At 41.5% G+C, this 27,272-nt stretch overlaps 2 protein-coding genes across 3 annotated transcripts in view; one reads left to right on the forward strand and one right to left on the reverse strand.

The window, feature by feature from the left end:
- Positions 1 to 22,585, reverse strand: LOC137286204 (N-acylethanolamine-hydrolyzing acid amidase-like). 2 transcript variants are annotated; one of them, XM_067817920.1, is made up of 11 exons: positions 22,435 to 22,585; positions 10,502 to 10,681; positions 9,663 to 9,757; positions 7,067 to 7,136; positions 6,292 to 6,418; positions 5,828 to 5,918; positions 3,405 to 3,484; positions 2,367 to 2,539; positions 1,607 to 1,669; positions 1,266 to 1,361; positions 1 to 662 (listed from the first exon to the last, which is right to left on the reverse strand). In XM_067817920.1, the coding sequence occupies exons 1-11, from the start codon at positions 22,455 to 22,457 to the stop codon at positions 590 to 592; spliced, it is 1,071 nt and encodes a 356-aa protein (XP_067674021.1). In that variant the 5' UTR covers positions 22,458 to 22,585; the 3' UTR covers positions 1 to 589. The 2 variants fall into 2 exon arrangements, with proteins under 2 accessions (XP_067674021.1, XP_067674022.1); XM_067817921.1 differs by having other exon boundaries at positions 10,502 to 10,970; positions 22,435 to 22,551.
- The window catches only part of LOC137286203 (uncharacterized), a 22,868-nt gene continuing 18,014 nt past the window's right edge, over positions 22,419 to 27,272 (forward strand). Inside the window, exon 1 of the mRNA XM_067817919.1 lies at positions 22,419 to 22,731. Coding sequence (XP_067674020.1) covers positions 22,646 to 22,731 — 86 coding nt within the window. The 5' untranslated portion in view covers positions 22,419 to 22,645. The remainder of the gene's footprint in view (positions 22,732 to 27,272) is intronic.

Below are 27,272 nucleotides of genomic sequence, written 5' to 3' on the forward strand. Positions count from 1 at the left end.
TCGTTCCTGTCCGGATGACTTGTAACCGGAACCTCTTTATTTGTATTGTTAAATGCATCATACTTACTCCACGATTTTTGTTTTGTCTTATTTATATATGTGATTTTCACGGCCAGGTATTGTGTTGTGAGAATATATTGATATTTAATCCGAACCAGAATATTCAGAAAATCGCAGTCGCTTACGAGGAAGTCATCTAAGTGGACCACCCAAGTAGGACCAGCGTTAGTTGTACTATAAGCCGAAGCCCCATGGATATAATATTATGCAGGTACACCTCCACATACCATTATAGTGAAACCATCACTGCAGCCACCCTGACTGGCCGACTATTTAATTGCATAAGTCTACTGGAAAAATAGATTAGGGTAAGAGAGCCAACATGGCGACAGCAATCACAATGATCGACTCCATTAATAATTACGTCAGCAATGCTGTCAACAATTGCCTTTGCAGTAATCATTGTAAATGTTGCTGGATATGCATTTTGTATACATCATAACAATAAGAACCTCATCACAATACAAAGTACTCAGTAATGTCCTTTGTTCTGTTTTCTGTGGCTCTGCGTGGCATGGTGACTTCTGTTCTAAGGGGTCCTGATCCATGAGGTCAGAATATTGGGCTGGGCCGCAGACATGACGATGCTGTATACAGTACGGCTGTAATAGACAAGTCGGAATGAAATACGTGCCAGGAGACATGGTTTGTAGAGGTGACTTTGGGATGGAATATGGTAGGATTAGAGAGATTTCAAAACTGTACAAACATCAATCTTGCTTCCGAATCTGCTCTTTGACTACACCCACCCACCCACACCCGCACACACCCACACTAGGGGCGTCGGGGTAGCCTAGTGGTTAAAGCGTTCGTTCGTCATGCCGAAGACCCGGGTTCGATTCCCCACATGGGTAAAATGTGTGAAGTCCATTTTCCCCGCCGTGATATCGCTGGAGTATTGCTAGAAGCGGCGTAAAACCAAACTCACTCACTCACTCACTTTGACTTGGGAAATCCGCCATTTTATTGGTTTTGCAGAGTTATGCCTCTTACTCATGTTAATGTCCATCGGTCGTGAGTTTGAATCCGATTTTATTCTTAGTTATGGGTTTACGTCACGGGTGACCATACATTAACTATGTACTGCTTTAACTTACTGGGTTTTTTTCTCTTTGACGCCGTGGTACAACGAGAATAGTGTGCAAAACGGCGATAGCTCACTCACACGCTCACTCTCTCACATAAACTCCGAAACTACCACTGACTTGTTGAGGACGGGGTGGATGGAGATGACGTTGTACAAGCTGGTGACGTTGATGTTGTTCCGATTCAAAGCCTTCATGGCGTTAACGGCGGGGTCGCTGTCAACGGAGAAGGTTGTAGTCATATTACGTTGTTAATCTCTAACATGGGGCTATGAAAGTGTTTTAGAAATCTGGTTAGCTCTACAGTCTGGAGCATCGGAAGATGTACTAATATCTTATTCATCACAAGTAGTAGTAGTAGTAGTAGTAGTAGTAGTAGTAGTAGTAGTAGTAGTAGTAGTCCCTTTTTGTTCATAATTGATTTTTGTGAAAACAGGTGTTGCTTATTGATATCGTCTTACCGTCTGTTGTCGCTTGGGGGTGGAGTTGTCCAATGGTCGTAGTTTGTCTCTACAAGGAACCATCTGAAACAAACATGCCTCTCTTGCAGTCATAGAGAATACAGGCACACGTTACTCGTATGCCTGGAACAAACAGTAAATTCTATGCCATGTGTATTCGTTGGCACGGCTGTGTTAGGCGCTATGAGTCCGATCAAGTTTTAAATACCAGGTATCGTCCATTTACTGATACTACGGCTCAGCTACACGCATATCTGTGTTGTATGTGCACCATATGCTATTACATGGATATCACCGTAAGTGTATGCCCGTGAGGATCAGGGTTAGAAATGGTCTTCAGCAACCCATGCTCGCCGTAAGAGGCGCCTATCGGGATCGAATGGCCAAATCCTTTCATCGTGCCTCTATGCTATTACATGGATATCACCGTAAGTGTATGCCCGTGAGGATCAGGGTTAGAACTGGTCTTCAGCAACCCATGCTTGCCGTAAGAGGCCCCCATCGGGATCGGATGGCCAAATCCTTTCATCGTGCCTCAACCCAGTTGTTCATGATGGCAGTCACCGAGCCTGGTCCAGACTCGATCGTTTACCGACAAATAACTAAAATATTTCTTAATGCCAGAACAATAACAACAACTAACTAACTAAACAACAGCAAGACCTCCACTGTAAGTAAACCCCTAATTTTTTTCACCCGAACTGAATTATCTCTCTCCCATCCCCACCTCCCACCCTCACCCCTTCCCTCGATCACTCACCCGGGCACTGCTTCGTTCATGTACCACAAATCGTCGGATCCGATCCTCGACTTCGTGATCACCACACCTTCACCGCTTTTGGTGCCACCGACAATGAAGTAGGCGTCGGCTTCGGTGTCGGTGCTGGAAAGGACGTCCACGGCGTCAGCGTATGTCGTTGATGTGGCCAAAACCTTGGCAAGAAAATCGCAACAATTAAATCTCAGTAACGTAGATCGTTGCTTATTAATTTGTCAGATCCAAGGTACGTCATTGATATAACTGCCATGCGTTTCTCTACATCATTGAACATCGTTCACTCAACTCGCCCTATTTCCCCGCTCTCAAAGCGTGAGTTACCTCCCTTCTCATTTACTCTAGCGCGAAGGACCTTCACCTCTTCTGACATGTGATAACAATGGCGCAGGCTGATATGCTTCTGACCAACCGGGAGACTGATGTTTTCGGGCTCTTGATTTATCCCATCCTAGTCTCATCTACATGTATTACAGTCTGTTGGTATAATGAGGGGTCGAACCAAGATCTTATACTCTTTTGGCATACGTTCTATCCGATAACGATATATAATATATCTATATATGGTATTGTGATATCTATAAATGATTATGAAGAAAGGTATATCCTTCATATTAATCAAACTGCATGGGCAAATTATCCTTATCGATATGCTATTTGTAAGTCCATTTGTGGAATATATCTGACTAAACTTGCCGATCTGTGCAGGCCTAAAACATATTAGTTTTAGATTTTGAATTCAAATAAACACTTGATATTCAAAGCAGAAATTCCATAATGGCAGTTCAGGAATAACTGCAGATCGATATACCACAGCGAAGAAGTGGCATTTAACTCTTTGTCTATTATTCGTCACCTGAATCTGTGATCTATGTACCGGGTTTCATGTCTCTATTCAACAGTTTAACGCATGACTAAGGTGACGTACTTCCTGAGTCAGGAGGAGGAACGAGACCTTCGGATCATGTTATCCCTACTGGGCTCCTGGGCTCGGGAACACATGAAATCGTGACGTGTACTCACATCTCTGACGAGGAGGCCGATGGGTTTGGCAGACTGGTCCAAGATGGCGACCAGGAGGTTCATCCACCACTGTCCTTGATCTGTAAACACACAGTGTATTCTCTGTACTGACCTCCGTAGACATCTTTGTTGCTCCATATACTATTTGTGATTTTCTATCAAAATTCGCTGAAAATATATTTTAAAAAAGTAAAAAAGTGTAAAATTCTTAATAAATATAATTTAGATATGTGGAACTTAGTGTTACGAACGCTGAATATGTTGTGTTGTGTACCATGCAGAACGCGTTTTAATTGCAAGAATCGTTTGGAAATCGATGAGTGGCTAACAGTGAAAATTAGAAAACCGCAACTGATGTCGTTTTTGAGCCACTTACGCAAAGGCATGGTATGCACGTGTAAAAGGCACAGCAATCACTGTTTCGATTTTGCATCACTTTGCTTAAAACTCTCCGACTTCATAATGCCAAGACTGAAGGAAGCGCAGCGGAACAACGCCAGATCAGACGTTGCAAGGTTTTTAATGGTTCCCCTTTACCATATTGCTGGTATGGAACAGCTAACAGCAGCAGGAATCAACACGTGCCACGTACCACCACACCTGACCAAGACAAATGACGACAATTGCTTCCTCCACTGCACCCGCAATACCGGAGCTGTGCAGGATCTCGGAGCAGACTGCGCGGAACCGTCCACGAGATGGAGGGTTGCGACCAAGGCGTGCTTTTGTCTAGGTGGCATACGACTGCAATGGTGCTGGGCGCACATGGTATGGCCTCAGGGACGATGGAGGCACGTGTGGTTCATCGATGAAACCCGATTCATGTTCTGCAGACAGAATGGAAGTTTTTGCTGTCTACCACCGAAAAGGTGAACTGCATACAGCAAGTGCACAGATTTGTTAGAGTAAGTGTAATGATGTGGGTAGCTATCTCTCACAACGCCAGGACAAACTTGGTGCACATCAGTGGGAACGTGACAGCACAACGCTATGTCGATGTGATCTTGCCCCCACCATGACCATCAACGCTGTCTTCCAGCAGGACAATTAATGCCCGTCCTCATACAAGACGTATCACCACAGCCTTCCTAGCAAACAAGAACGTGTCACGGCCTTCCAGGTCACCGGATTAAAACGTCTGCGACGGCGACAACCACAACTACAACCTTAGATACTACAACAGCTGACTGCCGCTTTTGCGGGCGAGTGGCTGTAACCCCCAAGGCTGCCATCTGCCTTCCGACTGCATCTATGGGCATGAGTTGCAAGGCCGTAATTGACGTTTTTGAAGGGCATATATGCTGATTTGGGATAGAACTCTACTTGTTATGCTATAGACTGGTGTATTTTTCATAAAAGCTATACAGAAAGTTACGGTTATAATGAACTCAAAGGCATCAGTATCTCGAATTCGTTGTAATCGTTGTTCGGTATACGCTATGATTATCCAGAAAGTGTTTGGTTAAAGCACAGAGGGCTATTGAAGCCCCTAGGTCAGAGTAAAATGTTAGTATCTGGAGTGGCCGCCAAGAACATTGATAACAATTTGGGAGCGGTGACCCACGGGAGAAAGGAGATGCCGAATGCTGTCTTGAGGAATGTTTTGATACAATCCCATAGATATTCGATGGGAGACAAATTGGGTGATCTAGAAGGTCAAGGCAACACCTGAACGTTGTTTTGCTGGGGAAAGTCCTCTCAAACTCGTGTTAAGTGACATCGAGCATTGTCATGCTCCAAACATCAACCGCTGACGTTGATAAAGGGGACGACGTGACGTTGAACTGTATTTCTGGCAAAAGGTCTGGCTTCCCATAGCTAGTTCCGCACTGTGTGGTCGGAGATTCTGCGCAGTCTCGGGATCTGGATTGTTCTGGATGATGTGGCCGTGTTGTTTAAACGACGATGCCTGAATCGGATGTAGCGATCCTGACAGTAACTCTGTGTCGGCCAGGCCTGGGTATGTCATTAATACTCGCAGTATAGTTGTATCGGGTATCGGTTTGAGGTAATCTCTCTGGACACGCTGAAGTGCTATGCCACCTCACTGTACGATGACAATTCTTGTTAAGGACCGACTGCGTTGTGTCGTTTTCATTCTCTCGTCGTCTATAGAAACTCACGTGGAGTACCAATGACGTGGTCTTTTAATGCCTATAGTCACAGGCTTCAGGTCAGTGTGGTACACAATTTCATGATGCTTGTACATTTTATGTAGGGTGTGTTTTAGCGATTCACGTGAGTTTAACGTTAACGTTCAACGTTTCTCTTTTGAAGCGTTTTGTCGTCAGCAAAGGTTTGCTCAATGTTCTCTTACAGCATGGATTGGTTTGTGTCAAATTTGTTTTTAAAATTCAAAAGTTTTTTGAAGAGTATATATGCATCACAAAAAGGTTACATGTTTGTATAAATCCAGTTCCTACCCCTCTCGTCCACGGTGACGGTGAATGCATTTGGCCGCTGTCCGGTCAGTAGACCGACGTAGCCGGCGAAGGTGATGCCGGTGTAAACCGTCTGAAACGCAACAACAAATACAACAAACAGTATAAAATACATTACACGTGTAACTATGGCAGTTAAACGTATCTGGGCGAGCATCCAAGGGTCGACCTATCACTCCCTATCAATACATGGACAGAGAGGGTCCCAATCAATATGACTCACCCACCCAAGGAATAAGGACTGGGTGGTTACGGGATTTTCTGTCCCATTCAACGAAGGGATCGCATCGGTAATACGATCGTATACTTTATCATACATTTACGACCATGGTTATTCTGCCTTTCGACGGCTCATGCCGTCAGCTGCTCTTCAGTCTGTCCAAATCTGACGGCTTCTTCGTCCACAAGGCTTTACTGGAGTTCCTGAACCTATATGGCTGCCTCACCTGACCTCCCCTCTGGTAGTCCACCTTGATGGTGCTGGACCGAAGGATGGAGCCGTAGCTGTAGTCCAGGTTCCTGGCGTGCCAGATCTGTCCCTTGCTGTCCTGACAGACGATACTCGTACAGAACCTGAAGCAGAAGGTAGAGCTGTGGTGACACAAGATGTGGACGGTGTCTTTCCACAGAATCTCCCACTCACATTTTCCTGTCGCATCAGTAGAGCTGCCAATATGTCGGTGGCGGGTTGGTGGTTACCTTCCATCTTGATTGAAAAATACAACATGACGAAGGTCGTACAAATTATAATGGTGTCTTTGACCACACAATGATGGCGTTATAAGGATTTGAAGCAATGGGCAAAGGCAGTTGCCATATGTTGCGCAGCTAAATGAAACCACTTAGCTGTTGACTATGTAATGAATATGGATCTATGTATATACACTGCAAGCACAGGAGACCAGGTGGGACTGACCCTGGCGACAGATTGGTATCTACATGTTCTCACGTGAAGTGCTTAATTCGCTGATAAACGCCGGAGTAGAACGGGCCTTCAACAACAGCCGTTGGTTGTAAACGACAACCAAATTTATGGGGTGTCACACTGTTAAAGGTGGACTGAGTATCACTGTACCCGATCGTTCGGACTTTGGATCACGCCTGGGTTATTTACAGATTGTCCCCATATTGTTGGACTATTGCTTACTATGGCGATAAACAACAAGGGGCTAATCAGTTATCTTTGACGTGACGTGCAAGAGACGGGAGTAGGAGACGTACGCTGTGATGTCGTAGGCGAGGTTGGTGAGCACGACGTCTCCGAGACTGGAGTTCAGAGCAGTCGATATGCCTGAAATAATCAACCAAATTTAACTTGAGAAGTTAAGAAGTTATTGATTTAAAGGACAACTAAACTCAATTTTTGGTACACTTTTTACCACTGCATATGAAAGACTTCTGGTTAGTCATAAACGGAACACCATTTTTTTAAAAAACAACAACAAAAAACAAGTGCTCAAAAGTTGCTAAAAAGCCGTCTTCTTCTCTCGCCCTCAAACAAAACCGCAGACAGGTTACGTAACTCTGTCGCCAGAGCCCTACAGTGACGTCACAGAAGGAACGATTTTCAGTTAGTTGTACAGAAAATGTGTAGGAAGCTCGGCATTTTGCTGGTTTCTCGACGTCACCAAAGACATGCCGAATTGTTGTGTTGCCGTCAATTGCTCCTTGGGGTCAGGTGATGGTGTCACTATGCTCAGATTTCCACCGGACCCCGTAGTTTGTGCTTAAACTGGTTGTTAGTGTGTGCGAAGTGAGCGTTGTGGAAGCCTGTGGTATATACTAAATTGGATGGTTCGCCCCCTACCATGCTTCCAGGATAGAAAATGGAGTTCAAGTTTCATCGAGTTTATGAAATTAAGACTGGTTACTACACATTGCTGACCAAACTGATTTTGCATGAATATATCGTAAGTAATATTATATTGACCCCTTATATTGACCGCTTCCAAGAGTGAAATTGTTATGTTATAAGCAATGTCATGTAAAATCCTAATTTCCATCAATGAAATACATATTTTACTACCAGTAGAAAGTAATTTTGATTTTGTAAGTCGGTGAAAACAAACTTAAATAGCATTCACCCTAAGAAAGGGCACCGCCATTTTTGAAAATCGTGAAGTCCGTTTGAATTAATGAGATTATGGTTTGTCTCATCAAGTTAGAAAATCAAAACTTTCTACTTTCTACTTTCTACTAATAGGTAAATATGCATTTGAATCATTACCAAAAGGAGTTTGCATGACACAACCTGTAACATATCCTATGCGAGGTCGGTGTCGAAGTGAAAATACTGCGCGATAAATTTCTTCACTTGCTAATTTTATTTGGTTTGTAACGTTCACTCACCAGTATGTAGGTACTTGTCAATATGCGTCTTTATACTTGGTCTCATAATCTTAACTACTTTATAATCATACTTGTATTCATTTTTGAAACTTAATAAAAAGACGCGATCTGCGAAAGACAGGAATGTAATATGTAGACATTTTATAGTTTGCCTATATGAATCATAATTCGCACGCACGCCCTAGTGTATGTCGTCTGCATCATTACACTTCACGACGAAAACAATGATTCTGTTGAAAACTACGACAACTTAATAAAAACAAAAATGCAAATATTAAAATTAAAGTTATAGGAGCAATGTCTGGCTATTACATTGTTCGAGGAATGTATCCATCAATATCCACAAAAACGAGTGATACATGATTCATCTGCAGATTTCCCAAGTGATGTGTCTTTTAACGGTCTAATATACGAAAACGTATTGTATCGTTTCAGGTTTTTCACTTTGCTGTATAATTTCATTGGTCACCCAAGGTAGCACACCTGGCAACTAATTTCATAATGTGCGTCATTCTTTTAAAAAAAGTTATTTAATTAGCCAATAATGAGCAATCAATCAATGCATTGGCGGTTAATGCTTTGAAAGAAGGGTGTTGTTTTTACATAGACACAGACACGAGTATATTCAGTATAGATTAGTAAATGTACAGACATAAACACTACCTTTTGACAAATCCCCCATTTAAATCCGCATCAATCAGCGTGTTATCGGTTAATCCTTTGACCGATCCAGACACAAGAAATGCCAAATGGGGACCTTTGTCAGGTAATCTATGTGGCATTACCACTAATTACACCTGTTATAAATTCATTTACTGAGCATCAGGTGAATGATAACAAATAACGTGTAGGTTTACACCACCTAACACAGATTACAACCTAGCGACACCAAGTTATTTTGACAGAATCATCTATGAAAACAAGGGTTGTAACTCGAAAACTGGGCAAAGCAGGAGACAAAACTAAATGATAGTAGACTGTGAGAACATATAGCTTTCATTTTTCACAATAGCTTTCGCGATTTCAGGTTTGTACAAACCAATGAACGAAATAGTTTAACTCCTGAAATGTAGATGAATACTGCACAGACCCTCATTTCTATACCTACAATATTATTACGACACGAAGACGCGCCGCTCTGATTGGTTCAACTTGAAATTTCGTTTGCGGTTGAGAATTGTGCACTGTTGACAAAAAGGTCGATTTAAGTTAATTAAAGGTCGAAATGAGTAGTTTTAATGACGGGGTTTCATTTATAGCGATGTCAGCATGTGATTTTGTATTTGTACCCTACTAGAGCATATGTGATCTTTAATCACATGTTTAGTGCTGAGTGCGACGTAAAACTAAACACACCAACTCACTTACACTCAAGGTGAAGGTCACACTTACGCTTAGGTTACACTGAAGCTGAAGGTCATATGCTAAAGGTCTTGCGGAAGGTCACGCTCACTTCCTTGTATCTCACCTCTCATCTCATCTGCATATTCCTTGGGAAGATAATTGTCCAGTTCACTGCCGATCTCCTCCACCAGGGGGATGGCGTCTTCTGGGACGAGGGATCTGTAACAAATGAAGCCAGGATGAAGATGAATTATGCCATTACGTCTCATAACGTCAAACTAAGGACGGTCGTGTCCCCTGACAGTCGTTGTCAGTCAAAGCAGAATGTCACCCAATGTTGTTTTTCCAAATTGCATGAGTGAGTGAGGGAATATGATTTTTGCAGCCCTTTTAGAAATCTCAGCAACATCACGGCGGCAGAAGTCTAAAAATGCGCCTACATTGCGCCCATGTCGGGTATCGAACCCTCTTCTTACTCGTGAGAAACGCAAGTTCTAACCTCTAGGCTACACCATGCTTGCGTGCATGTTTGTGTTTGAGTACATCAGTGTCTCTTTGCGCGCTGGCGTCGTACTTTTCTTTGTCTCTGAGTGTAGTAAGGTGTTCTTGTACTTTGGCAAATCCCCAGAAAAGCAGTGTTACAGGATGTCACCAGAATATCTTTGTCCTTGTAGTCGAACGCGGTGACCTATTTACGGAAGTAGGTCACATATCGATATCACATTTCAGTGAGCTACTTTGGTTTCAGCTTCTGTTTGACTGAATAAATGTGTAACTTTTTTTAGTCATAGAAGAATAAAGCTGATTAAAAGTTATGTGTTCTCTACAGTTTGGAAAAAAAATCGAAGTGATGAATATGTATATTGAAATGAAATGTATTTTGATCTTGAAAATCTAATTTGACGATTAATGTATAACATATACTTGGCTAAATCTGTTTGAACGACTGGTGATGTTACTTACGCAATGACCTTGTGTGCATCTTTTGCCAGTTCGGAAAACTTGGTGACCACATGTGCCCATCTCTGGTCCGGGGCAAGGTCAAGGTTGATTGTGAACGCTTGAGGGGTACTGTCATGGATGGGCAGTGGCGTTCCAACACTGACAGCAACTACAGCGGCGGACAGCAACAGCACCAACATCCTGATGGCGAGGAGAGTGTGTCAGTAGTGACACGCAAACTGTGGTCCAGATTGTCACACGCTCTCTTTCTATCTCCGTGTATTTCTATTCCTGACCAACAGCTGATAAATTGCCCTATCACCACACTGGCTATCAGTATCTGATTCTCACCCCAGACAAGTACGTTTTGACCAGTATAAGAAAGGTTATGTGTGCGCCGCTTTTGTTATCGCCGTCATGAGCGGTTAATTAAGGAGAGTAGACCAATAATTCTGTTTTGAAGATTCTCAGGGAGTATGGAGTTAAGAACCTGTAAAATACAAGTAGGGATAGTCTACTCAAACATTGCTTAACATGAATGGTTTCTTAAACGTTACTTAGTACACATATAAATTCACCCTAGTTCACCCTAGGGCTAAAGTCTGCTCCTGTGTGATAAATGGACTGAATTATGACCTGTAACGGAATAAGTGTCAAATCATTATCAATTATCATTATAAAGAATTGGTCAAATATATTTGAGTCCTTGTTCTATTTCCTTTCTTCTGGATGTGTTTATAGTAACACGAGTCCATTTTCAGGAGAGGGGTAATCACGTCTTTAATGAGTGCACTAAGCTGTGACATTGTTGTTTTAAAGTGTCTTGCTAATGGGATGTCTTGCTAATGGGAGGACGCCCGCCGATCAGAGTCCGACTCCAAATCGGACACCTGTTCATGCAGCAGAATGAGGACACTGTCATAAAAACGTCTTATCCATATCTATATGATGATAAAATATATGATGTGTTCCACCTACCACTTGTAGTTTGTATAGCAACATTCTAACACAGTGTGCCCTCCTTTGTAAAGGGGCACTAATTGTCACTTCACTTCACTTTAATCTAATTCAAGTAGTCAACGTAAGTGAAAGGGAAACCCATTAGATACTGCGTACAGAATTTAAAACAATGAAACATCTCTTTTCCCAGAGTCTGCTGTGCTAGAGCCTCGACACTGTCCCCGGCAAACACTACCGAATGGCGGCCTTCAATGCTGGGCAACCTGCCATATAGTCACTGTAGAAAAATCTTAGAATGTGTTGTTAAAATATTTCATAGCATTTCCACCGATACAATGGCAAAGTATATGTCACCAGAACAATGCAAATAATTACTTTTAGTGTACGAAAACGTTATTTAAGCAGTTTTAAGTGACGAAAATCGTCTTTAAATGGGCAAAATATAATAGCACCCCATTTTCAACATCGACGCGTTGATATTTCGCGTCAACTTGCTAATGGCACATGTCATACTATCCATGTTACGTACATGGATGATCACGTAGTTGATCACGTGATTGTCTGGTCCACACGCTATTGATAACATATCGTTGACATATAGCTGGATTATTGCTGGGAGTTACGTTAAACAACAAACAAATAGAACAGACCCAGACTTCTCGTAAAAGACAAACTTGTACCTTGTGTCATGGTCAAGGTGTACAAGAGATACACAGTAAACAATAAACAATAAAATTACAGTGTTTTCTTACAGGCGTACTAAATTAATGTCCCCAACATCATTAAAGCGTTGTTTATAACACACCGATAATTCCTTAGTCCATAACCCCTCCCTTCAACCTAAATCCATTAAATTGCATTAGCATTAAGAAGTCAAGTTAGAACATTGTTTTATGAAAAATGACAACAATTCAAACATAAAACAATACATCTGGATGTAACTTAAACGAACATTATGACCTGGTTTGAACGTCGATGCAAATGGTGGGGTTTTTTTTTAGAAAAAAGGACAGCATAATGTTTCATGTTTCCCCGACGGAGACACAAAATCTATAAGCGGCCACTGAGATGAACCATTGGGAATGTGAAGCTTAGTAGAGTTCTTGTGTGATGTTTTAACTTCGTCAAACAGTGCGATTCTCACATTCTTCCTAATGCTGTTATGACCTGGCCTGTATGACTACTTTACCACTACAATTATTACATGAAGGAGAAACGTCTTCTACAATCCTTGCACATTTAACCATCAAGGCCAGGTTGGAGTCTCACTGGAGTAGCTTCATCCTTCACGAAGGGTAACTGTGAAACATGCACCAACCTTTAAACGGAACGAATAAAGATGACGTCCATTTGATCACCATCCCACGCTTATTGTCCGGTTATAGTTGCATGAAATTCCAGGTCCTTGGAAATTTATCGATATTAGCCTCTGATATTTATAGATCTGAGATGATTATACAGTAATACATATTTCCCACTAAGACAGCTAGATTGTAACCTTGACAATATCGTCCTTGTTATATGTATGTCGTTCAAGCTTCCGTAAAAACAGATTATCTTGTTCCAGACGCCCAAGAATCAATAGTCTGAACTGCAGCCATAAAATCCGTATATATCTTCAGAAATGTATTTTAGTACTCGCCACTTAAAGCAGGAATCTCAGGAGGGCTTCGTGCTGAACAATAAACGATGACTAAAGCCAGTTAAAGCAGGTGAGGTGCAGATATGATCTGGTCCATTTCATCGAGGGTGAACAATAGTTGAGATTCAAATAAACAAACGTCAGAAGCCATGCCATTATTTGTTCACCTGATACGTGACGGATCTTGTTTATGTTGTTGATGTTGTTGCTAATATTGTTGTTGGTGGTGTTGTTCTTGTTGATGATCTTCTCTTTGTCGTCATTTGGTCACAACGATGAATTTTACTTAATGTGACTTCATTGATATTTTCGGGATTCCAAACCTCTAAAGTCATATGTTAAATTGCTTAGAACAGATACTCAGAGCTAAGTCAAAATACCTTCTGTAGCTGTTAGCGAGTGACGTCATCAGGAAAATATATGATGAAGGCATACGATGATAGACGATAGCTGTTAGTGAGTGACGTCATGAGGAGAAAAGATGGAGGGGGCATACAGTGATTGGCAATATCTGTTGGGAGTAAAAATAGCTGTATTAATGCACCACTGAGTGTCCCAACTACCGTTAAATGAATTGACTCCATGTTCCGACTCCATGTTCATTTAACCATCCTTCATCCTTTCGCGTCTGGTAACTTTGACAGTTGATCCAACCTCTGAACGAAACGAATAAAGATGGCGTCCAATTGTACCACGGTCCCACGCGTATAGTCAAACTGTCGCTACAATTGGTTAATATTCGTCTCTAATATTAATACTTCCAGATGTAACTTCATATTTACTCCCGAACTTATTGTCGGTTACACTTACAAATCTTCAAACGGTCTCCCTGACGTGGACCAAATCAACATTGTTCATATCTGATCTTGACAAACAACACTCGGTCGACCTGGGTTGCAGCTCGAACAACATCGTTGTTTGTCAGGATATCAACCTACGTTGATGAGACTCATGAACCAAACAGTCAATACATAATCGATAGTGAGAACTGCGCCCACAAAATCTGTAAATAACTTCAGGAATGTTTTTATTACGACTAATAGACATCCAAACCTCCAGAAAGAGTGTCGCCGTCAAGATGAACGATGTGGCTAATGGATCGGGTCGCCAACAGGACCGCGTGAGTTAGCTCCCCTGCCACATTTGTTGCGTGGAAGTGTTCCTATATATTTGTACTAAGTGATCAATTCATGTCTTTTCCACCGCGGTGGAATCGAGATTACCGATTACTCGGATAATATTTAACTCATACGCCAACCAGTATTTGGATTTACGAAGCTATCCACTAATCAACGGTTGTGCGGCACTGCCAACCACAAAACTGTGATAATGTATGCTGAAAAATGTTTTTATTGTGTGCTGAGAAGCTGTTTGATTGAAAACATGTTACATATGTACATGTTATGTTAGGTGAATGTTATTCAGTCTTTTTCGCAGATCAAAACTGAAATTAAGGATATATTTCAGTCCATGACTATCCAAAATTACCCAAATACTTGGCAGATCCAAAGGTACAGTTTATCTGTCAGCGACTGGTGTTGCAACAAATGCATTAACCACTAGGTTATCCCTTTGTCCTTATCTCTGTAGAGGGGACATGTGTACAATGGACTGGGATGCCCTGTCATGTTCCCAGTGCAGTATCTATGGTATGTTCTAGGGTGCAGTGACTTTGCTAGAGACCCAGTTCATCATTGGACAGGTCTTTAGGCGGAATAACGGGCACTACCAATCAGTGCTGTAACGACGCATCGGACTATTGATGGGTTTCAATTGCTGAGTCTCTGATAGCGATTTATCGATGGCAGAAACCAAAAAACTATGGAAGCATTGATAGTACCAGAGACCATATAATAGATAATATAATATTATATGGTCTCTGATAGTACGCATATGTGCTATAGTTTAGTAATCGACTTCCGTTGATAAATGCGCTGCGCAAGATACATGAAATACCAGATTCGTTCACTCTGTTTAGAGTTATCCCCCTCCTATCTCCTAAACAAACATGGCGGCAAACACGGCATGCGATTCACTCCCATAAGACAGACCTCCTAAAACACAGATAAAAATAGTATACTAATTAATTGGGCCAGGATCTCCCCATCTGGGGAAATAACCTTTACTCACTATTAGTGAAAACAATAAAGCAAAGCAGGGTGCAATCATGTCGTTAATTTTCTAATTTCTGCAGTTGTTGTGTCCTAAGACAGTTATTATTTACACAATCTACAATGTTCATAACTATACTCGCTAATTAGTTTCCGATATAAGCATCCCACTTCTGGTCACAATCATCAGGTGATACAGGATTTAATAAATCTTTAGAATATGTATGCCATGTTTCTGGTGAAATATTATTCTTATTGGATCACTTGCTTCATTGCCAGAACTCGTTACATGGGTGATACCATTTTTCTAAATCAAGGGTACAGCCTACATATCAAGGAGTGTTGTCTTAACGCATCTGCGTTTGGAAGGATACCCGTCATGTGACTCTGAAAGACGAGTTTGAAATTGTGAAGAACAACATGTTTATGTTTTAACTGTTTACTAGATCTGGATTTTAAATTTCTTGTAAGCTATTAAAAGAGATTGAAAGTATTTCAACTTGTTTTCATTTCATATAAACTATATGTTAATTTGGGAAATGACTTCAAATGAGACAATTCAAGGTGAAATTAGAGTAATTATAGTTACTATTGTTATCGGAATAGTTGTTTTCTCCTCAATAGTCACCCGTAGTACCAAGGGCAATATTATGTTATGAAAGCCACACTAAGACAGACATCCCGGGTATTAATCTACACAACCGAAGATTTTTTAGATGTATATTGTCATTACACGTCCACTAATAATTCATCATTTCCTATATTTGTCGGGAGGATACAAAGGACATATCCTTGTGTGTGTGCCATATTGCGTTAACCTCCAACTAAACTTAAGGTGTATGCTCAAAGCGTTTACCATATTACCTGGGTCAGCGGATCAGTATGCACGTCAATCCAAGCTGCCTGTAAGGTTAACAGTGATGCTGCCTTGTGACATACCAGGTACTCATTCACAGCTTGCAGAACACAGACATTATGGAACAAAACATACTTGCTGTAGGCGAGACAACACACACACACACACACACACACACACACACACACACACACACACACACACACACACACACAACCACACACACAACCACACACACACACACACACATACACACATACATACATACATACATACATACATACATACATACATACATACATACATACATACATACATACATACATACATACATACATACATACATACGTAGAATTACGTACACATAATATCAGATCCTTATACTCATAGACGTTATTGCGATATAACTAAGAATAGTTAAAAACACATGTATGGTGCCGTGTTCTTCGTTGTGAGGCAGGTATAAGGTATTCAAAGCTCACAGGAGTCAAGCAGATTCACGTGGTCACCCATCCAAGGACTCTCAAGATCAACTTCAGCATGTGACTTGGAACCTGTGCTCTTGGATACAAATACCAGTCTGCAGAAACATAGCCACACAATCAAGACAGGAGTATGTGTCCATAGAGCACATACATGTGTCAGCAGGCATGGCTGGCTGTGTATGGTGTGGCTCCTAATGGCTACTAGTAGCCACAATGGATGACCAATGTAGTGTTTGGTCACCAGTAGCACTAGTTACAGATCATTGTATACAAGGCTGTTGAAACAGCTACCCATCCTACATAGGTGTTCGGCGTAGCGTGTAACTTGAGACATGAACAGGATACGCTGTTATCACAAACAATTTTTTGTTTACCCTTTGTCCTTGTTGAACAGGCGATGGAGTTTTTATGAAGACGTGTATTATGTTGTTCCCTGCACTCTTTGAACGAGGATTTGGAAAGATAGATCTGAAACTTCCTTTGGATTTTGGGATTTTGTTTACCAATTAAAAACTAGTCACGTTTTCAACCGTCGATTCCACATTTTAGTACCTAGCTGAGACGTGGATGGTAATTCGCTGTTAAGAATTGTTCCTTGGGTTGACGGGAACCTGTGACTGAGGGTTCGAAGCCCGGTTCACCCCACAGTGAGATAACCTAGTGGTTAAAGCTTTCGCTCATCACCCCGATTAACCGTGCTCGATTCCCCCGAGTACATTCCTGTTGTCCCCGTCGTGATTTTGATCACCATCATTTCAGTAAAACAAACAACAACATGAGTACAGGTGTTCATCTACCATGGAATAAGGTCGGACTCTGGAACCGCAAAGGGACGCAACCCTTAAAAAGGATACTTCCGGGATGCTTGCACTTTTAAAATCGAAAAATTTTAAAGGAATTCATACGTGGGACATTTCACACTTTAGAGATATAAATGTTTATGGGTTTCATGTACAGCTGATTGTGACATACTCTATGCTTATGAAAGGCTGCTTCGTGAGATAAACGTCGTTGTTATGCCTGAATACTTCGACATAATGACCCCGGGTATTGTTACAGGGTAGTATTCAGGACACGGCAAAGGGATGACTCACTCTACTTACGTTTACATTTTAAAAAATGCATCACGTTGTTCATGGAGAGTATCAAGTATAAACACCGACCTTTGTCAAGTACATGTAGATCCAGCGTTGTATGCCCTTGTTTTAATCATCCGCGTGCGCGCGCGTGTGTATGTGTGTGTGTGCGTGTGTGTGTGTGTCTGTGTGTGTCTCTCTCTCTATTTCTCTCTCTGTGCGTATGTGCGTGTGTGTATATGTGCGTGCGTGCGTGCGTGTGTGCGTGTGTGTGTGTGTGTGTGTGCGTGTGTGATTTCCCATTCCCGAGTGACAGCTTGGTATCGACGGTTTACGCTGTCAGTAAGAACTCGGATACTCGCCATTGAAAGGTTTTTCAATTCTTCGACCAGGGCATTTCCGAGTTCTTTTTGAGTACCGGGATGTGCCTGTAGTCTGGAAATGGCAATCTGCAGGATATTCTACACGTGCTCCACAGGGGTTAGGTCCGGCGAGCGAGCCATTCAATACGAACAATTGTTTCGTGTTCCACAGAAAGTGTGTTATCATCCTTGCACGATGGGTACAGGTTATCGTCCATCAAGATGAACTGTGGACCAACGAAACCACCGTAGGTTCTCAGGTACACATAGAGGATTCCATCCCTGTACCAAAGGCCCGTCATCGTGCACCTCCCAATGACATGCAGATCTGTTTTTTAGTTTCTGCTGATTCCTCCCAGGGCTATGGTAGATCCTCCCCCATAACGGCCGTGTTTGCCAATGTTACCATCGATAAACGTTTCCCGTTCACCTCTCCTTACCCGCTCCCTTCCGTCAGTTAAGTCCTCAGTAAAGAGAACTGGGACCCGGTCGTCATATGTCCAAGTTATATGATTGTGAACCAAGTCAAACGTTCCCGGGTCCGCCTGTGATGTACGGTCAGTGGGAGACCAACACATGAACTCCTTGAGTTCAGGCCAGCAGCATGAAGACGATTCCGTATTATCTGGGTGGATACGCTAACGCCGGAAGACATTGTTTCGGACGGCTGTCCAGAAAGGGTGACGTCGTGCCTGAACGGTGATTTAGATGTCGTGTCGTTTAGATGTCATCATCTCCACCGTTGTGCTGCAGTACCAACACTTCGATGCCGGTACCATGCTCTGTTCAGAATGCTTTGGTTGACGTTCGTGATATTCGCACGTTGTGAGAAACCTGGGCCTAGATTTTCGAAGCTCACTTAGCGCTAAGATCGTCATGAGTTAATGTTAGTGTATGGCACTCACGTCTATCTTAGCTCTAAGATCGTCATGAGTTAATATTAATGTATGGCACTCACGTCTATCTTAGCTCTAAGATCGTCATGAATTAATGTTAGTGTATGGCACTCACGTCTATCTTAGCGCTAAGACAGCTTCGAAAATCTAGGCTCCGTTTCAAGCATACTGATGCATCTCCGCAATGGCTGTGACATCAAACGACGTATTTGACGTTGCGGGGACATCATGAGTGTCAATATATAATAAGATATATAATATCATGAGTGTATATATATAAGATTGAATGTATACTTTTTGATGTGGGAATACAAAGTTAGTGGTATTGTATTTTTTCGGTTTATGTGTGCATTCACATGTCTGATTCTGACATGTTATCATCTCCAATGCCTTCACTTGAACATCACCATTGTTCTAGGATTGTGAAAACCGACAAAAAATTATTATTTGATGATCTTGCTGTATGCCAGTAACAGACTAATATATACCCATAGTTTGTGGAATATTGCACATCAACACAGTGTTGTGTGGGTTGGTGCCGAGAAACCGAGGCTGGATCTCACGCTGTTATTTCGGATGCTGCCTTGCCTTGACTCATACTGGCAAAATTCAGGCTGAATCAAGTCTAACCTAATTAGTAGTCATCGACTGGGTCGGGCTACTGACATACGGAGTCATGTAAAGCGACATTGTGTTCATAGTAGCTCTGTAATGATATAACACTACGGTATTGTGTTCAGAGTAGGTATGTTACGTCATGTAGTATTGTGTCCACAGTAGGCATGTTACGTCACGTAGTTTTGTGGTCATAGAAGGCATTTTACGTCATGTAGTATTGTGTTCAATATAATCTTATATAGTGCTATGTTGTAATAGCTATGTCACCGTAGTATGGAATTGTTTCCTTGGCATACATGTGTAGTTATGAATGTTTTTCCGGTAATCTGGTTATTTTGAACTTCAAAAGTCTTAACCATTTCCCTAATGCATACAAATCTGTTTACAACATTTGTGATTTGTCACTATCGCCACATAGGGTGCAGATAGGTTCAGATCACGTGGCCGCCGAACGTGTTCCTGTCGCATTCAACTGTCCTGAAACGAGGTCGTCACGGTACTGCTTCTGTCCCACAGTGCACGTGAATACGGCATGTAAAACAAAGCATTGAACGCTCCGTGGTACTTTGATAGCTGTATTTTGTATTCTGTACTCCAGTGATACAGAACATGGACTAGATCGTGACGACCAGTGATGAACTAACTACAAGAAAGATGAAGTAAGTCTGTCGCATACAGATCTTGTACCAAAAGGGAAAAAAGGGATAAAGAATAAAACACTACATGAGCAACTACTTGTACAGGTCTCGATCTTTGGTTCCATTCTGTTACATATCATACGACAATTTAACATAGACATAGCTCATTCATGATATACAGAAAGATTTACTGCCAGACGACCGTGGGTATTGGATTGACACACATTCAGTGATACCCAATTCGAACAAAGTCGATAAAAAGCCATATTTCATGTCGTCGCGACTTGGTTGTTTTTAACAATAGTTTTGCACCGTCATCGCGTAACGCAAGGCGCATGCGCTGTCTAGACCATGAATTGTGATGCCAAATTAGCTACCGTCAATCACGCGTCACGAGCTGGGGAACCGCAATGGCTCAACGCCTGTGATACCATTGTGTAACCTTTTCATATCACAACAAGCTCTATATATAGCACATAACACATGAACTGTGCTTCCAGACGTGGGATTAAAATTAGGGACCATTTTATTATTTATGACTATCGGGGGTTTTGTGAAGTGTGTGTGAGCTGGGTAGGAGGTGGGGAGAGGGGAGATGATGATTTTGGGGGACCCCCCAACCTGACATTGATGTCCAGGTGTCTGCACTCGCTTTCGTGCATTAATGTGACTCCAGAGTTATCGACAATCTTAAAACAACATGCATAACATCATTTTTAAGCGTTATATAAATATATATTTCTTGTAACAAAATTGCTGTTTACACTCCACTCCCCAACCCCCAATACTTCTGTGCAATATAGATGTCTCCCTAAATTCTAAAAACAAAATGGGTCTCTCTCTCACACACACACACGCACGCACGCACACACACACACACAGAGACACACACACACACGACTGACGACTATTTAGCATGGATACATTGCTCCAACACTGCAGTACAAACTGCTAGAGGAACTGAAGCTCCAGCCATCACTCCGGTCATTTAAGGCACAACTAAAGAGTGCTTTTTAAGTAGTCCTACCAAGCCTCAATCCACGCCTATCCACGTTTGTTGCCACAGTGTTTCATAGCCACATTATACATCTCCGTCTTAGAGCAGTTAAACTCCGCTGATTCAGGCAGTGTCTTTGAAACTGTCCGGGTGTATAGAACGGGGTCTAAGGCCGCCGATATTCTCACACTGACGGACATCTGTGCGTCCACCCGCATTGAATACCCGGCCTTAGTGTTTTAGTGCTCATTGAGCCAAGACCATACTTCCATACTTAACGACCATGTCCGAGTTCAAGGTCACTTTTGCTGGACTTCCGTCAAGAGCCATTGTTTTGTACAAATGGAGGCGACCACCCATGACCCGGTTGGCTTTATATAAGAGCTAGTTCCCACCCTGCACAGGTTTTAAGGTCAGACCTGTAAGTACATAAGAAACTGATGTTTACCTGACGTTAGGTTTGGCACCATTCCTTTCAGGTTTACCAAAATGTCAGTGTATGGAGACTTGTCTCGTCCTTACATGCGATGCGACGTAAAACTCAACTCAACTGACATGTTTACGCAACGGTGCAGCTACACACATGCACAGGATCTCCTTGAGACATTCACTAGATAATTGTCAAATACATGCAAATTACAACAGTGATACTAACATATACCACCCCTGTACCATCATCAGTACCACCAACATATACCACTCCTGTACCATAGTCAGTACCACCAACATGTACCACTCCTGTACCATCATCAGTACCACCAACATGTACCACTCCTGTACCATAGTGAGTACCACCAACATGTACCACTCCTGTGCCATCATCAGTACCACCAACATGTACCACTCCTGTACCATCATCAGTACCACCACCATGTACCACCCCTGTACCATAGTCAATACCACCAACATACACTTCCCATGTACCATCATCACTACCACCAACACTTACCACCCTTGCACCATAGGCAGTACCTCTACATATATACCACCCCTGTGCCATTACCATCCTTTATAGCACTCCTATATATTCTTGATTTCGGCTTCTATGGCACCTCCTGTATCAGTCTCAATTCCGTATCTATGGCACATCCTATATCTTCCTCATTTCCACCACTATATACTGTATACTCTATACTCCTATATACAACACTTAGTTCATACGTCTCCCACTCATCAGCAATATCATGATTCTCCGAAACACATCTCATTCATCACCCTTGATAGCACCTACTATTCCATATTCCAAGAGCACCTTGTGTAGCATATCCATATCCCCACCAAACTGAACGTGCAAATCACAGGTGACAACTTACCGAACGGAATTGCAACCATACATCTCCAAATCAGGTGAAAAACACGCTCATAAAAGGGCCTTTGAGTGAACTGTACAGCCTGTGTGAACGTACCAGGAAACAAAATACGCCTGGATTAAAGAGCGAGACTGGTCACGTGACAACCACAGGTAGGTATACCTGTTCAGGTAGAAGCGCGCCTCATACCCAGCGGAGCAGCAGTGTACAAAGTATGGTGGGCCAGCGCTTGGGAACTATGGCGGTTTCGTTGACTGTCGTTGTTGTCGTCGTCCTCCTTATGTTCGTGTCTGTCGAAGGGTGAGTAACACCGATTTTCTGTCTCCATCGAGGTGCCCGTATGAACTTAAATCCACTGGGTATGAAATAAACAGATTTTGTCGTTTAAACGCTCTGAACACATATTTCTGTATTTCAAGAAATAAAACAGAACACTGGGGTCCTCGGAGTGTTATCCTGACGAATTACGCACTATGATAAGAATGAATACATATTTATTGATCTGAGTATATACGCACAAGACCAACTGCTTTCATTTGAATGAAATGGTGCACGTGTTGATTGTCATATTGATTTATATTGGTCATATTCACAACAACATAAAAAACACACACAATGTAAGTCGATTCTACTACACGGACACAAAGCAGGCGCCATTGTCCCTGTAGTGAATATTCCACAGATTTCAGTATCAACACGTCGGCTCAGGATCATTTATCGAATCAGGATGTATATTTCTCTAAAATGCCAAATGCAATAAAATGCGACCCAGTTTCTCTTTCACATCAACCAGTATCAAGAACGTGTTAAAACTGTCTTTGCGGTTATGATATATATTGTTACTGCCAAATCATATGTTTAGGTCGAACTAAAATGTGAAAGTATGTGAAGCATGTGGCAATGTTGCAACCATTCCCGGGTATATGATCCACCCCAAGGCAATCCAAGCTTATACAACAGGATATCAGGTTCTTCCTCTTTGTCGCCGTATCGCTTTGTCTGACATGGTTGTGGTAAGAAAGCGGGTGTTATAACACAACGTAAATAAACCAAGAAAATGCTGGCGGGGAATCGGGCAGGGAAAGACGGGATCAACGGGGTAAGATGTAGAATTTATACAGATGGAACTGATGTCGAAGGGCAGGATGGCGCAGAATTTAAGGGGACGGGTTGTAGATAGAGACAAGATCACATGTTTCAAAGGAAGAACGTCTTGGGATTGAGGACAGTAGGAGCATGTTGGGTTGACTGAAACAGATCAACGTTTGTTCTGGTTAACGAAGATGAAGTTCCATGTCATCATCTCTGGATTATTATTATTATTTTTTATGACATAACCGCTTAATGAATCTGACAGTCTACCCTTGCTCTTGTATTAACTACATATCCCAGAACATACACGTAGTGCACGTAGTTTTGTTATCCTATGCCTACACAATCAATACATATGATTAAACTTTAATCCACTACGGCACATCAGATCTCAAAGATCTCCTTCCATCAAGGACGTCGTCAGGGCAACCATGCATCCTGACTCTCACTCACCTGGGATATGTTAAAAGAAATGTTAAAAACCCAAACGAGCATTCGTACGGTTTTGATAATTTAAGTCACATGACCAGGAAAAAGTCTTTTCCATCCTTGAAAATATCATCGGAAAGGCCACCTAAGATATGGATAAAACACAATAAAACTGTGGGATAAAAATAACACTGACGGACAAAAGAAAATAACTCATATACCTGATGTTAGCTAAACCTGAAATATATAATAAATAAAAAAAATAAAATAAAATAAATAAATAAATAAATAAATAAATAAATAAATAAATAAATAAATAAATAAATAAATAAATAAATAAATAAATACTTTTCGGCATAGTAACGTATTCACGGCTTTATTTTGTGGTTATATCTAATGCATTATACACTTTATAACTTCAAAAGTGACCCGTGATGGTCCTGGGTAGAATAGGCCTTCAGCAACCCATGCTTGCTGTAAAAGGCGACTCAGCTTGTGGTGGTAAGAGGTGACTAACGGGTGGTCAGGCTCGCTGACTTGGTTCCCACTTGCCCAGATCGATGCTCATGTTGTTGATCACTGGATTGTCTGGTCCAGACTCGATTATTTACAGACCGCCGCCACATAGCTGGAATATTGTTGAGTGCGGCGTAAAACTAAACTCACTCACTCACTCACTCACCCACTCACTTTCAAACGTATAATCGGTGAGATCACGTATAATCATCGTCCAGGTCCGGAAATATCTATCGTTTACCTGTGCGATGATAGGAAACTAGAGCTGTTCCACTGGCCCTTGTTTTTTCGCGTGTTTAGACACTTGATAATATATTTCTATTGCACCGTAACTGAATATGCTTCTATTAATCGACCACATAGGTTACGTCATGTTTCCCTACAGTATGATACCACGTGAAAGCAGAGTGTGCCGTCAGCTGTGATTGGTTGTGCTCGAATCCGGGTATTTTTTGACTTGATACACACGTGATGATACAACGTGACTTTGATGGCTAGTGTCGGGCAGATATGTTGTGTTTGCCACGCCTCGCCGATCTCGCGTCAACAAGCGGTCACCCAAGCAGATGACCCAGATTTAATCCACCTGTGCGAAACACGCGCGGCTACGCACCATGATAGACGTGGAGTTTGTGTCATAAAGATCACAACTGACAACTTATGCTTTTGTATTTACGACCTGTGAAGATCCCTGTTGGAAATGATTTTCAGTAACCCATGCTTGTCATAAAATACGACTAATGGAATTGGGTGGACAGACTCGCTGATTTGGTTAACACATGTGATCGTACCCGATTGCGTAGATCGATGCTCGTAATCACTGGATTGTCTGGTCCAGACACGAAATTACAGACTGCGACCATAGAGCTAGGATATTGATGAGTGCAGGGAAATACAACAAACAAACAACGCATTTAAGTCTTCTGTTACAATGCGAGATCGAATTTTCAACCCACAACAGGATCCTACAAAAACTTTGCGTAATGACATGAGAAGATCATGTTCCAGGAGATTCGACTCAAGTTTCTGAGGAAAACTTATTTGGAAATATAACTAGAATAGTTTTGTAATTACGGGTACACGGACAAATATAGCAGGTTAACTCGTCATTCCAGATACAACGAACATTATGTATAGGTTAACCTTATAATTTTGTTGAAATCGCCGTACATATGCTCTGATGTTCAGCCCACGTTAGATGTATAGTAGCCAGTCATTATAAACTGTTCTGTTCGCCGATACACTGATAGATTGTCTCAAAAAGAAAGTTCAAAATTATTGACAAATTTTCCGATATGAAATGCGGTGTTGATATTTTTAGTTGCATTTATAGCTGTATGTGCGGGATCCGAAATTACACTCTTATATATGAACCGGTTTGCTGACAAGATACGACATTAAGAAGACAAACGAGTATTTCTGTCACAGCTTCTATGTAAAGAGAGTTATCCATACAGCTGGTGTGGTTTCTTTACTAACGAACTCCAAGAAAGCCAGTCAGGTCGAAAATGAAATACATTCAAATTGTAGGTTGTTTGCATTATACATGTATGTATGTCTTTCCCTTCTTTATATAATAAGTGGTTTCTGGCCATACTAAAACGCAACATGTCGAATATACATGTAGACAATTGCTCTTTATTCCTAAACATTTCAGTCAGTCTCATGAATGATAGTCTTGTAGCAAACCTTTTTACATGATGAGTAGAATCGCTGACACGTGTACATATCTCCATTACCATGGCGACGGAAATCATTGACAAGGGTTAGCTTTCAACTGACATTTTAGAACTAGCTATGTGTAGCAGATTCCATTTAATAATTAAGTCGGTAAATGCAGACATGGAAACATTATTGAGGCTACATATCCCCACCTACATCAACATGTCCATGTTTACATCGACATATTACCAAGTATGTAGATATACAACATACGGAGCTAACTTTATTATATCCCTCAGTTTATTTGTCATAAGTTGGATTTTCTTTAGAAAATGACTTATGTTAGTATCTTATAGTCTAATGGTACAACGGCTCTAGCATTTTCAATTACATAAAATGCAAAATCAGTGTACCAAGTTTACAATTCACTTGTCTGTGAAACACTTGTATCTTTGTTTTGAATGTGCACATATATGGTTTAAGCTTCTAGCTCCTTAGGCTTGGAAGTGAAACACATTTCCATTCATATCTACCTGCATTTATGTCAATGTTATATGTGTAACGGTTCCCGGAATGTAAAGTGTCAAACTGTACACAAAGAAAAGCCTAATTATCAGTAATAAAAGGAATACTGGCTGTATGTTTGTACCAGACAACTGTTTTAAGCATATATCTATATCAAATAATTGTTCAGTCAGCTGATGCTATCTTTTCAATCGGCAGTTGTATCAATGGTGTTTTTTTCAGTGGATGAAACCACACAATGAACGTTAATCTTAATCGTAAATAATCTGAATTAGCTTTATGTAACTGATCACATCTGCTGAGTATGGTAGACTGGCTTCCTTTCAACACACTCAGGCAAAACGAAAAAAACCCACTATAGTCCAGTTGTATTTTTACGTAACTTTCTCTTTGAAATTTAATCCTTTATTATCCCCGAAAATATAACAATGGTTCAGTTATCACAGCTTATTATCAAAACACACGTATATTCACTTTGATGAAACACACCCGACGGGCTATCATTCATTGTAGTGTACTCGTATAATACAAAACTCCAAAGTGCATGTTAACAGGACTTGGGTGTATTGTTTGGACACTTTAGTTATCAGTACTGAATCATAATTTAAAGACTATTT

The sequence above is a fragment of the Haliotis asinina genome, chromosome 6 (assembly GCF_037392515.1).
Source record: "Haliotis asinina isolate JCU_RB_2024 chromosome 6, JCU_Hal_asi_v2, whole genome shotgun sequence".
NCBI classification, from domain to species: Eukaryota; Metazoa; Mollusca; class Gastropoda; order Lepetellida; family Haliotidae; genus Haliotis; species Haliotis asinina.

Coding starts and splice junctions, on each gene's coding strand:
- LOC137286204 (XM_067817920.1), bottom strand. CDS start 22,457: ATGTATGGTTGCAATTCCGTTCG. Junction 5,919..6,291: donor ACTACCAGAGGGGAGGTCAG/GTGAGGCAGCCA, acceptor GTTGCGTTTCAG/ACGGTTTACACCGGCATCAC. Junction 1,670..2,366: donor ATGAACGAAGCAGTGCCCGG/GTGAGTGATCGA, acceptor TGTTTGTTTCAG/ATGGTTCCTTGTAGAGACAA.